This window comes from Typha latifolia, chromosome 2, assembly GCF_019914945.1.
Source record: "Typha latifolia isolate L0001 chromosome 2, TyphaL0001v2, whole genome shotgun sequence".
In the NCBI taxonomy this organism is placed as follows: Eukaryota; Viridiplantae; Streptophyta; class Magnoliopsida; order Poales; family Typhaceae; genus Typha; species Typha latifolia.
In genome coordinates this window covers 7,908,220-7,921,731 of record NC_133087.1, presented here as the reverse complement: position 1 = coordinate 7,921,731, position 13,512 = coordinate 7,908,220, and the positions used below count along the sequence as shown (strand labels likewise).

The 13,512-nt window shown below is 38.0% G+C and overlaps 1 protein-coding gene across 1 annotated transcript; it reads left to right on the top strand.

The window, feature by feature from the left end:
* The first annotated feature begins 459 nt into the window (after positions 1-459).
* LOC140782891 (fatty-acid-binding protein 3, chloroplastic) lies at positions 460-13,014 on the top strand. The gene is made up of 6 exons (XM_073129744.1): positions 460-882; positions 1,556-1,657; positions 11,569-11,724; positions 11,800-12,014; positions 12,138-12,308; positions 12,669-13,014. Exons 1-5 carry the CDS (start codon positions 630-632, stop codon positions 12,294-12,296), a joined length of 885 nt encoding a protein of 294 aa, XP_072985845.1. The 5' UTR covers positions 460-629; the 3' UTR covers positions 12,297-12,308; positions 12,669-13,014.
* The last annotated feature ends 498 nt before the right edge of the window (positions 13,015-13,512 follow it).

Sequence of the window (13,512 nt, the reverse complement as noted above, 5' to 3'; positions counted from 1 at the left end):
TAGGGCATCATTCCATCAAGTATTAATTTGTGCACCGATAAATACATAAATATGCATTAAGTAATAACAATTTGGCTATCTTAAACTGCAATAGATTTTTACTTCTAACGAGGTGCCATAATTGTTAAAGATGATTCGTTAGAGAGAAGGAGAAGAGGACTTCAGAGCTTTTGGAGTTGTGGTTGATGATGGATTAGAGTTTGAGTTCTCTTATCTGGTGGCCGAAGTTGATAGATTTGTGGAGATGAGATCAGATGAGAAGAAGTGAAAAGTGGAGAAGAGAAGATGAGTGACTTGCAGGTTTTCTTTTGTTGGTTTTGAGTTTAAAGAGTGATTTAATGATTGATTTTGCCAATGCAATAACTTTAACCCAAAGTTGCAAATACATAAAACAAGGGCAATTAAGTTGCAAGTAGTCCAAAGAAGTCATGATAAGATGATAAGGGGAAAAAAACTATTATAGGATTTCATCTTCTGATAATGAAAGTCTTGAAAGCGGCAGTATGTGCATAATCTTAATCTTACACATAAATCAAGAGAATTCACAACATTATGGTGTTTACCTCAAGATAAGCACCGTCTATCAGGACGCCACGTGGACATGACTACTATCCAGGTTTTTTCATCTGATGGTGCTAATGTCACGACTCACGAGAAAGATCGAGGGATTGAGTTACGTCAGAAGATTGCTCGGAGAGCCGACTGAAATGGCCGGCGCGGTTTCCGTTCCAACTACACCACTCTTTCCAACTGCAAGATGCCGACCCAATTCATCCTTCCTCCTCCAAAGCCGTCCTCTCTCTCTAAATCTACCGAGATTACGCTCGGCATTCCACAGCCTCGGTCAAAAGAGCCTGATCTCTCTGGCACCGAGAGCTTCAGGTTTATAAATGGAAATGCCAGTCTTTTCTACTATTGTTTCAGTGTTGTTGTTTTCCTCCTCAGTTGTTAATTTTTGTGGAGGATCTTGTAGTGTAGACCCACAGTTTCTTTGGTTTTGATGGAAGGTGTCTCTTGTTAATTTGGGGGAATTTAACTGGATAACCCTAAGTCATCATTTGTGCTAATTATGAACCATATGTTTAAATTACAATAATAGCGTTCCTTCCTTATCACTCCAACTCCTAATTGCAGGCTTAATTCTACCAATAATATGAAACAAATGAACACTTACTTTAATGGTCTTCTCTGTTATACATAATCCACAATGTCCAATGTAATGTATCTAGTGACTGCAATCATATAATCTCCAGGTTTTAGTATATGCCTCAGTTATGTGCAAAACGGGTGGCAATTTAATAACTCTACAAAGAAATTAAGAGTGCTGAAATTAAATTAACACATTATGTTTTAGATTACCTTTAATGAGAGGAACAGGTTAGATGTCTTATTGTTGATTTTTCGTTGTTGGGATGTGTCTACAATACTATTAATCAAATTGAAGCTCATCTCTTATTAGTTATTGTTACCAATATAAGAAGTTAAGAACCATATTTTATACTAAAGTTGCTCTGGAATGTATTGTGACCTATTATTTAAGCTTTCCCTTTTGCAGTTGGTAATGTTGAATATGCTATGGAACCTGCGACCAACGTGAAGTTCCCAAAGGAGTTGAGTGTTCCTGGTAGCTCAAAACAACTGATTCTACTCGGCACAGGTACATAGCTGTTCAAACTTTTCAAATTTAGAGTTACAAGGTTGTGCTTTTATTTCTTAATAACTTTTCAGGTTGCTAGTAAATGTCAGTATTTTGGTTAGTTTATGTGCTGTACTTTACGGAAATAATAAAAGGAAACCACAAGATCTAGCAGTTTGCAACAAACAAGATTTCTGAAGGAGTAAGCAATCCGAACAAACTTGAGAAGAAAAAAGTTACTCTGAGAACACTTTTGGTTTGCTAGGTCCTAGAATGACTTACCAAGTTACCATAATCCCACAGGGAAAATTTGAAGCTTTGAGAAGCTCAAATATCTCCAACTTACTATATGGTTATATTGGACCCTGTGATGCAACTTGCCATAACCCAAATTGGATAAGCTCGAGACAAGAAACAAATCTAAAAAATGTTGCTTGTTGGACATGAGAAGAATAAGAAATACTTTAAAGATCTTGAGAACAATACCGGTTCTAAAAGATTAGCACTTGTAAAAGCTTTGTGTAAGGAATAGGCTCTTCTTCTATGCCCTCTTTCTTAATTGGTTATTTTGCATGAGGGAAATACTATCTATTGCTGAATCTTAGGGTATGAAAGAAATTTCGTAACAATCACTTCTTCATCTAGATTAATTGATATTAGAGATAGAGGGCCACTAAGAGAGGGGCACAAGAGCGATTTTTCTTTCTTTGACTCTGGAGATTATCATATTTGAATTGGATATCTTGATTTTCTCTTACCAAATTTGAATCAGATTTATTAGGTTCATTAGTCATAGTCTTTCTCCACATGTTTTATTTGGAAAAAAACGAGTCAATCTCTCTTTCCAATTGCATTTTTACTTAGAACTGATGAAGATCGCAATCTCTACACATCTATTTGAGGAGCATGTCACAAAAATACTTTGAGAGAATTGACGAGAGATAAAGAGACTAGTACTAGTCAAATCAAAATAAGAAACACTATATTTAGTGAGAGAGATAAGATAGAGGAGCAAAGAATGTGTTAAGGGGAAGGAGAGAGAAAGAGAGGGAAAAAATTGATGAGAAAGATATGTTTAGACAATGAAAACCTATCTTAATAGTTATTAAGTATTAATTGCTGATCAATGATCATCTTAACTATTTAAGATCTCACAGACAAGTAAATTAAATCAATGAAATATCCTAAGTAACTAGATCTTGTTGAAGTATTAGATTATATTTTTGTCATTTAATAGCTTATCAATTTTTGTCATTAAATTAATGAAATATCCTAAGTAACTAGATCTTGTTAAAGCATGGAAGTTGTGTTGGTAGCCTTTTGTGCTTAGTGTCAGCACAACATCTTTGTTTTAACTAAGCTTCTCTTGAAACTTTGGAATATATGATTTTCTTGGTAACTCATGATCTTGAGGCCTCGCAATCATAATAAGTTAGTTCTAGAATTTTGACCTTTCCATATGCTTAATTGCATTGAATCAGAGATGGTCATGATGATTTCTACCTAATATTATATTGCATGGACTATGTCTGATTGGGCTAATATTAAATGGTCCTAAATAGACAAGCACATTTCAAGTCAATATGGTTCTAACTGGAATGGATAAGGCATACATCACAGCATACTAGCATGATATCATAGTTGTACTTTTTTAAGAATGCATCTTAATTTTCTTGTGCTGTTTCTGTAGATGAGAGTTTTGCTACATAAAGCTAAAGTTGGTGTTCTATAAAATTACAGTTTGTGTACAAGGGTTTCTTTGGTTGAGATTTTATTTGATCATTGGGGTGTCGGAATCCACCGACGTTGGAATCCACCAACAAACACTCAATAGACAAAAGCTTTCAAAATATTTATTAACCCATAAAAGATGATTACAAGCCTTTATATAGGCAAAATAAAGTAAAAGACAAAAGACGAAAATAGCCCTAGAAGGTGACTAGTCACAACCTTTGTTAAGCCAAAGGGCCATGGGTGTAGCCCTTTTGTGCTTACGAAAATAAACGTGATGAAAAGTGGTGTCCCCACCAACTCTCCCGGGGTGGAAGAAACTCGACCCAGTCGAGTGGCTTTGATAGTACTCCAAAATGTCAGGGTCAAGCTGCTGTAACTCCTTGCAAGTGATCGACGTACAATCAGACTCTGGTCGCCCGTGCCATCGAACGAGAAAATGATGAACCCCTCCTTCTGTAGTAAATATTATTTGATCATCTAAAAGAATGTCTATCTTTTCTTGTGATGTGGATGGGAAAGGAGAAGTGGTAGGGAGCACAGCAAGTATGTCTGGAAGTGTAGTAGATGTAGCATAAGGTTCGGTAGGGATATACATAGGTGGATGGTAGGCAGCTAGATCCTCAATAGTACAACTAATGCCATAATTAGGGGGAGTATCAATGACATAAGCATTAGCACCGACACATTTCAGAACTTGGAAAGGTCCTGCACTACGGGCATGCAACTTTCGAACAGCTCCCGAAGGGAATCATTCGGGTCTGAGGCGAATCATAACATGATCTCCAACATTGAACTCCTTGGCACGTTTGTGCAAGTCGGCATGTATTTTATACTAGTGATTACTCGCCTCAATTCGCTTAGTGATCTCTTGATGCAAAGAATGAACATGATGTGCAAATGCTTCAGTAGACTTAGAGACTCTAGAATGAGATGACATAGGCAATAGATCTAGAGGTTTGCGTGCTTTAAAACCATGAACAACTTCAAATGGGCTCATGCCAATAGACCTATTAATATAATTATTATATGCAAATTGAGCTATAGGAAGAATGGCATCCCATTTTTTGTTATGATTACCCACGAGACAGCACAAAAAATTTCCAAGACTACGATTAACGACCTCGGTTTGACCATCGGTTTGAGGATGATAGGCAGTAGAAATTTGTGCCAACTATTTGCCATAAGGTTTTCCAAAAATAACTCATAAAGCAAATATCCCGGTCAGAAACAATAGATTTTGGAAGACCATAAAACTTGACGATATGGGAAAAGTATAATTTGACCACTTGTGACGCATTAGAAGTCTTAGCACAAGAAATAAAATGGGCCATCTTAGAGAAGCGATCCACAACCACGAGGATTGAATTATGTTTTCTAAATGTGCGAGGGAATCCCAGGACAAAATCCATACTGACGTCCTGCCACGGGTGATCAGGCATAGGTAATGGAGTGTATAGTTCAGTGTTTTGTTTTCTATGCTTTGCTAACTGACAAGTCCTATATTGACCAACTAATTTTGCGACGTCACGTTTGAGACTTGGCCAGTAGAATTGGTGCTCCACTTCCTCAATGGTTTTATAACATCCAAAATGACCCAATAGGCCACCGACATGGATCACCCAAACAAGGAAGTCACGCACAAACATATGGGGAACACAAAGCTTGTTAGCCTTTAACAGGTAACCATCTTGGAGGGAATAACTGTCCAAAGCTAAGTTCGGATCAGTCAGCAAAGTGAGAACGATTTCGCCAAAGTCCGGACAAGTTGTATAATCTTCCTTTATTTTGTCAAACCTAGTGACTTTGATGCTAATGGCAGATAGAAGGTTAACCCTTCGGCTAAGCGCATCAGCCGCCTTATTCTCAACCTCAATTCTATGTTTGAGTACGAAAGTATACTTCTGTATGAACTCGATCCAACGAGCATGTCTCAAATTTAGTTTCTTATGAGAATTTGGGAATCGAAGAGCTTCGTGGTCGAAATAAAACACGAATTCATGCGGAAGTAAATAATGGTGCCAATAGCGTAAAGCTTGAATAACCACATAAAATTCCTTATCGTAAGTGGAGTACTTTTGCTTAGCCTCATTTAGTTTTTGCTGAAATAGGCAACAGGATGGCGTTCCTGGCTAAGGACACCGCCGATCCCGATGCCTGAGGCATCACATTCCACCTCGAAAGCTTTAAAAAAGTCAGGAAGACGCATTACAGACGCTATTGTCATTTTCTTCTTAATCTCCTCAAAAGCTTTATTTGCTGTCTTACTTCAATGAAAATCTCCTTTCTTCAAGCAAGCAGTGATTAGCGACATGATAGTATTAAACCCTCGAATGAAGCGGCGATAAAAAGTAGCAAGGCCATGAAAGCTACGCACATCATGAATATTTCATGGTTCCGACCAATCAACAATTGCTTTGATCTTCTCAGGGTCAGCTCGGACTCCTTCTGAAGTAACCACAAATCCTAAGAAGATGACTTGATCGACAAGAAAATAACACTTCTTCCTATTGCCATAGAGTTGAGCAGTACAAAACGCTAGACAGACTTGACGCAAACGGTCCAAATGAAGCTCTTTTGATCGACTATAAATCAAAATGTCATCAAAATAGACCACAAGAAATTTTCCCATGAATGGGCGAAGCACTTGTGTCATAACATGCATAAAAGTGCTTGGGGCATTTGATAAACCGAAAGGCATTACTAACCATTCATACGACCCATCTTTCGTCTTAAAAGCAGTTTTTCATTCATCACCTAGGTGAATTCGGATTTGGTGATACCACTTTTAAGATCGATCTTAGAGAAAATTGAAGCTCCCACCATCATATCAAACATGTCATCAAGTCGTGGAATAGGAAAACGATATTTGACTATTATTCTATTGATGGCTCGACTATCAACACACATACGCCAGGACCCATCCTTCTTTGGCGTGAGCAAGGCAGGCACAGCACAAGGGTTTAGGCTCTCATGGATGAAACCCTTCATAAGAAGTTTATTTATCTGATGTTGCAGTTCAGCATGTTCTTTAGGGCTCATTCGATAGTGGCAAGTTTGGGAGAGACGCTCCAGGGACAAAATCAATTGCATGTTGGATATCGCGTAAAAGAGGCAATTGGTCCGGTAGATCATCCGAGAACACATCTTGAAACTCATTTAGTATAGGAGCAGATTCGTCGGATGATGGAGTGAGGGTAGTGCTCCCAATTTCACGAGCCACCAAGGCAAAACAAACACAATAGAGCCTTGGTTTGCTTCATTTTCAAATTCTTTAGAATTTATTATGTGCAAACCTTTTTTACTTGGAGCATTTTTCTTATTATCTTTATTAATTATTTTAGGGCGCATAGGATTTATCTTAATCTTTTTGCCTTCAAAATTGAAAGAGCACGAGTTGAAATGCCCAAAAATAGTTACATCATGATCAAATAACCAAGGGCGGCCTAAAATGATATGCCCTACATCCATCGGCATAATGTCACACCACACATCTTCCTTATAAGAAAGGAAAGTGATAGGAACGAGGCATCTCTTATTTATAGCAATGGAAGAATCATTTACCCAAGATACCTTATAAGGATTCAGATGAGGTGTAGACTTTATTACCAGGCGAGATATAACGTTAGAAGAAACGACGTTAATACAACTCCCACTGTCGATGATGACTTTGCAATCTTTAGTCCCACATTTAATGTAAGTGTGGAATATTGCATTCCTTCACCAATCATCGATCTCCCGGGGTTGCGTCAAAGCGCAACGAACGACACCAACAGTATGGTCTATATAATCACAATCTTCGTCATTATCTTGGACATCATCAGGGCCAGGTTCATAAACTTGTTCATCGAGCTCATTTTTCCCGATAGTGTCATCCTGTTTCCCAAGATAAAGGGCCTTTCGAGGACAGTTTGAGGCTATATGACCAACTTGTCTGCATTTGTAATATTAACAGGGGTCATTAATAGGTGCAATTTCATGGAGGGGCTACATTCCTTTGTCAGGTTGGGCAGGTGCGATAGTTTGGGTAGTTTTGGTAGGTACCGATGGTGTTGGAGCTTTTACGCCAGTAGGTGCATAATTGGGAGGGGTGCGCCCAATTGGTCGCCTAGGCAATTGTTGCCTATTAACCATCTCGTAGTTCAACGCAAGAGTGTAAGCTTGGTCCAAGGAGGTAACCTCCCGAAAAACTAACTCTCTTCGAATGTCGTCGTTAAGGCCACGCCTAAAATGACTTAGTGTCATCCTCTCATCCTCTACAATATTACACTTCAGCATATATTCCTCAAATTGGGAGACATAATCGCTTACAAGCCTATTTCCTTGTTTAAAATTATTCCATTGATCCAAAAGGTCACCAAGATAAAAATGTGGCAAATATTTTTCTTTTAATTTTTCTTTCATTTCATGCCAATGAATTATGGGAGGTTGGTTTCGTCGCACTAAAAGTTCTATACTTTGCCAAAACAGTTTGGCTCGGCCGACTAGTTTCATTTGGGCAAATATAACGCGTCGGTTTTCTGGTAGATCATATCACTCAAAGAAATGGTCTATCTCACGAAGCCAGTAAGTAAATACAGGAGGATCTAAGCGACCGTCAAAAGTTGGGGTATCCATCTTAATATTTTTTATAATTTGATTATCATGGTTTTGAGATTCTTTAAAAGCGACATTACCTCTAAACCCTCTGTTATTATGAAAATCAAATGTATCTTCATAATAATTTTGCCTATGGGGTTCTCTCTCAGAACCTCTCTCATGGTGAGGGTAGTATGGAGCATGTTGATTGGTCTCGACATTAGGAGCGGCACGCGTGGCACCCGTGTTGGACGCACCGACGCCACTCCTGGTCTCATGTTGGTCACGACCCATCTCAATAGCCTCAAGACGAGCATTAAAGTCGTCCAATCTGGTCGTAATGGTTTCAATGGACTCTTGTAAAAATCGACGAAAATCTTCCATGGTATTGGGTTCTATAACAGACTGGAATGAAGGGTGAGAGACTCTCCTACCACTACGAAGGTTCATATAAAGTGTCTCTATCACCAAAGAAATAAATGCAATAAATGAATGATGATATGCAAGCTAAGAGATCACAGCGAACAATAAGGGAGTAATAACCAGAATAACCTACAGCCACTTATGAAGTTTTCAGTAAGAACCAGTCAGACTCAGCAGAAAAATTGCAAACCAGTAATACAAGCTTCCGAAATCGAGACGGGGACTGCAGATATGTCAAGACTTTCCCTCTAACCTAGCTAGTTCTACCGTTAATATTAATTGTTTTTTTTTGTAACAAACAAAAAGAAGTAGGTAAGCATTATCAGGCTCAAGCATTTGTTGAAATAAAACAAATAAATTAAGCAATGTAAATAGGTAGGCAATAGCAGGCAATAACAAGCTCAATATGGTTATGATCCACACCAATAGAAAGACAATTGCTATTTTAAGACTAACAAATAACAGTAAAGAAAGGACGGATGCTATCAAATGTCGCACGTCCACTGTAGAGGGTGGTCATGATAACGGTGGCCAGAATTCGACAATAGCGGCGGTGGCGACGGTTGCGGTGGTAAGGACAGCGGTGGCGGCTGCAGTGGCAGGGAGCTGTAAGAATGGCAGCGACGGCAGTGACGATGCAGTGGCAGGACCGCGCAGGGGCTGCAACGATGGCAGTAGTAGAGCGGCGGCGGTGGTGGAGATGGGCTGCGGCAGGAGCAGTGGAAGTGGCAACAGTGGTCGTAGCAGCAAAGATGGCTGTGGCTGGAAATTGCAGCAGCGGGTGGCTGCGGTAGCGGCGATCGCGGCAAGGGCTGCAGGGGCAGCGGTAGGCAGTGGTGGTGGTGAAGATAGTGGTATGGCAGAGCAAGGGCCGTGGAAATCCACGGTGGCGTTGTCCGTGGAGATTGGCGGCAGTGTCGGTGAACGAGGGATGATGGGATGATGGATGTGAGTGACGGCTGGGGCTAAAGAGGAGGAAGATGACGATGGGTTTGGATTGGGTTGTAGGTAAACGGGTCGGTTTTGGGTAGGTTTCTACCGATTCACTAAGGCTAAAAGATGGGCTAGGTTAGGCTGGTGGGCTTAGTTGGTTAGTGGCCTTTCGGTTTTGGAATGAGGAGAGGTTTATGCTAGTGGGTTAATAGGTTTAGATTTTGGGTTGGTTGGGATTAAGTTAGGAAAGTAGATAAGATAGGTATTTTTTCTCTTTTTTTTTTCAGAGAGCTCTTTCTTCTTTTCTTTTCTCTTTTTTTTTCAGAGAGCTCTTTCTTTTCTTTTCTCTCTCTCTCTCTTTCTCTTTTTTTTTAATCTAAAACGGGGAAAGAAAATCTATTGAATAAAGCTTACTTGTGATTATCTCCTTGTGTGGAGATTTGGTGATGGTAATGGTTTATTGTTTTCCTCCTTGAGGGTGATCTCCTCGCGTAACTCGGATCCGGATCCTAATGTTATCGAGCGACGGATCTCGTAGCGATCTGGTGTTCGTGGAGCGATTGATCTGACAAAGAAAAAATGAGGCGCTGCGTAGAATCCAAGCGGTGGAGCGTCTATAAACTAGGAAACGATCTACTCTGATACCAAAGCTGATGTAGGACAACGTCTTGATTGTAGAGTTGAGAAGAAAAAGTAGGAAGAAATAATCAAATCCGTGGAATCCACCAACAAACACTCAATAGTCAAAAACTCTCAAAATATTCATTAACCCATAAAAGATGATTACAAATCTTTATATAGGCAAAATAAAGTAAAAGACAAAAGACGAAAATAGCCCTAGAAGGTGACTAGTCACAACCCTCGTTAAGTCAAAGGACCACGGGTGCAGCCTTTTTGTACTTACGAGGATAAACGTGAAGAAAAATGGTGTCCCCACCAGATTTTTTTTCCACATAAATATTTTATCTTGTCTTTGTGGTTGCTTACTTATACTGAATCTTTTGATCTTTCTTTTGAGGTTCGTCCAACATGCTTGCCAACAAGTACTGTCGGCTGCACACACATGGTCTCATTTGAGCATTGCTTTACACTTATTTTATTTCTTAACCTTGTTTTATCTCCCAACTTCCTAATTGCTAGTATATAAAAGGTAAAAACTATTATTTTCGTATGGCCTAATATTTTAGAGTAGTTGATCCTCCACCCATTTAATTCAAGTCTAGTCGTTGTGCCTATCAAAAATTTCTCAAGCTAAAAGATAAAACATTTGTACTAACAACTTAAACTTTTCGAGTAGTTGGTGAATTATCACCAACTATTTTCTATTTTTCCTTTTTCATTCTTACAGATTAGATACTTTACTCAGTTTATTCTTCACGTTGTTAGGTGAATCTCTAGATTAGACATTTTCCCTCACCAACTTGGCCGTGACCATGTACTCACGAGAGGTCATATTATGGCTGTGATACAAATTACACTTTTGGAAGAATGATACAATGATCTTAAAGAATTAAAGAAGAAAAGAAAGAACAAAAAGATCAAATATAGTGAGTTTCCACTCTTCAAGATCTCAGATAATTCAATGTCCACTATATTGCTGAATAATCAACAGGAAGAAATCACGTGTTATAACTACCTTTCCAAATGTTTAATGTATCGGCACTGTTGCTTAGAAGAACTGCATTTGAAAAGATGGACAATGCTAGAAGGGTGGAAAAAGATTGTCAACTCACTAACTGCTCTGAAAACTTGAGCTGTTAGAGAAGGTGGTTTTTATATTTTATATTTTATATTTTAATACTCTCTCACTTTTGAGGTGAGTCTTTTTTATGGGCCCAAGAAGTATTTAATTTAAATGAGTGGAGTGTTATAATTTTAAGTAAAGATGAGCATAATAGGATTTAAACCCATAACCTTTGGTTATGATCTTATATTAATTCACTAACTACTCTAAAACCTTAAGCTGTTAGAGAATGATAATTTTTATATTTTACATTTTTCAAAGATAATCTGAAACTATTTGCTACAAGAAATTGTCATATGATTAGAAAACAAAACAATTTTTAGAGCCACTGAACTGTGAAGAGAGCTCTTCTTTTTCTCTTGGAGTGGATTTCGTTGCAAGTCTACCTGGATGGTTTTTTGTTTCTTTGTTACTGGGTGTTTAGCTACCTGCTTTCTAATGTTAATAAGATGCTTTGAAACTTGAATTGAATTGTCTATTTATTGTTGCATAGTCAATTGAAGTCTAGCTTTCTCTGTTCTAGGTTTCAGAGAGAAGATATTTGCCATTATTGGTGTGAAGGTCTATGCTGCTGGCTTTTATGTGGAAGGTTCAATCAGAGATAGCTTAGATGCCGTGAAAGGAAAGTCTTCTAGTGATATTTTAGAAGATTCATCAGTGTTCTACACCATATATGAAAGTATTGACTAGAAAACCTTTATCTTTTTTGTGCAAGGAGAAATATCATCCTGACTAGGGTAAGTATGATGTGCAGCACCTGTTGAGAAGTCACTGCGTATAATGCTTGTTAGAGATGTCGATGGTAAGACATTCTGGAATGCCTTGGATGATGTCATAACTCCCAGAATTGAAAAACCAACAGCTATGGATGAATCTGCAATATCAATTTTCCGCAACACATTTCAAGGACGTGATCTCAAACAAGGAACATGTATATTTTTAACTTGGACAGAGCCATCTAAGATGCTGGTATGCCACAAGGACTTCTTTGAAAGCATTATTCATTTTATTATCAACTTTAGTGGAATAGTGACTACTATGATATTGGAGAAAATGAGTATTCAATTCATTAACTTTCCTTGCTCTGTGCAGATTTCTGTCTCTCCTAATGAATTTCCAATGAAAGTGGATGCTGAAATTGAATCGAAGAACGTCAACCTGGCACTTTATGATGGATTTTTTGGGAATTCTCCACTTTCCCCTAGTTTGAAAGCCTCAATAGCAGATGCTCTGCCAAAGATTCTTAGCTAAAACCAAATTCAAGTAAGTTTAGTTCACATTATCTGAACTTATGCAATCATATGAATAATGCTTTCCAAGAAAACGCTTGGTTTCCTGGCCCATAGGTTTTCGCTTTTGTGTTGCCTTTAAGGCCTTGTTGACGTTAACTTATGGAATAAGGTTAATTTTAGAATAAGTATTCTAATTTTAATACTAGAAGAAGAAAGCTAATACCAAATATAAGTTATTATATTATTTAGTTCAATATTAGTATAATGAATAATAATTAAATCTGATATGACATAAAGTTGATTTTAAAATATTGGAGAATAGTAAATTTTGTATTGAAAATTGATGATGTTTTATATCAAATGATGAATATACCCTTGATTTTCTTATCAGCATAGGAAAGAGAAGAAAACTCCTCCAGATCTGAAGAAGCGAAGAGAATGCATTTCGTATCAGCAACATTGGCTGTACTACCAAACCCCAAACTCAGCTTTTTCCTGATTTCTACGGTGAAGAATATAAAAAAAAGCTAAGGATCGGTAAAGACGAAAGAGAATAGATATGGAAGATCGTTGTCTTCACACCCGACCTTCCTTTCACACTAAGAAGTGCTTCCATCGAAAATTCTACCGTACATTAGAAATAAACTATAGTTTAATTCTATTTTCTTTGACGGATTTGCCCCGGAATAACAATCTTTATTGCAAATAAATAGAACCAACTCTTAATTTGATACTAATTGACTCTACTTAATTCGTAATCAATCCCAACTCTAAATACTCAAATCTTTTTTTTTACAGATAGGTTGCACCCCTTGTTTCATTAGCTCTCATTCAGTTGTGGAATAGGAATAGGCTTATTCTAGAATAAGCCTCCTTATTCTGGTATAGTAACTACACAACATCTTATCTTATTCTAGTATATTATTTTAACATTATTTTTCATCTTATTCCATATAATTTTTAAAAATTATTTATTTATTAATATCCAAAAATTACTATAGTACCCAGCACTAATTTACCATCTAATCAACTACAGTTTGATTTCTCTCTCTCTCCTCTTTCTCTTCTCTAGAAAGACAGCCATGGCCTCCATCGTTGAGCTCCCTCAACTTCTGCAGACCTCTCTTCCGATGAAGCATTGTGACCATGCTTCGTACGCTTCTCCTCTGACGAAGCACTTTGACCACACTTTGCATGCCTCTCCTTCGACGAAGCAGTATGACCACGCTTTGCAC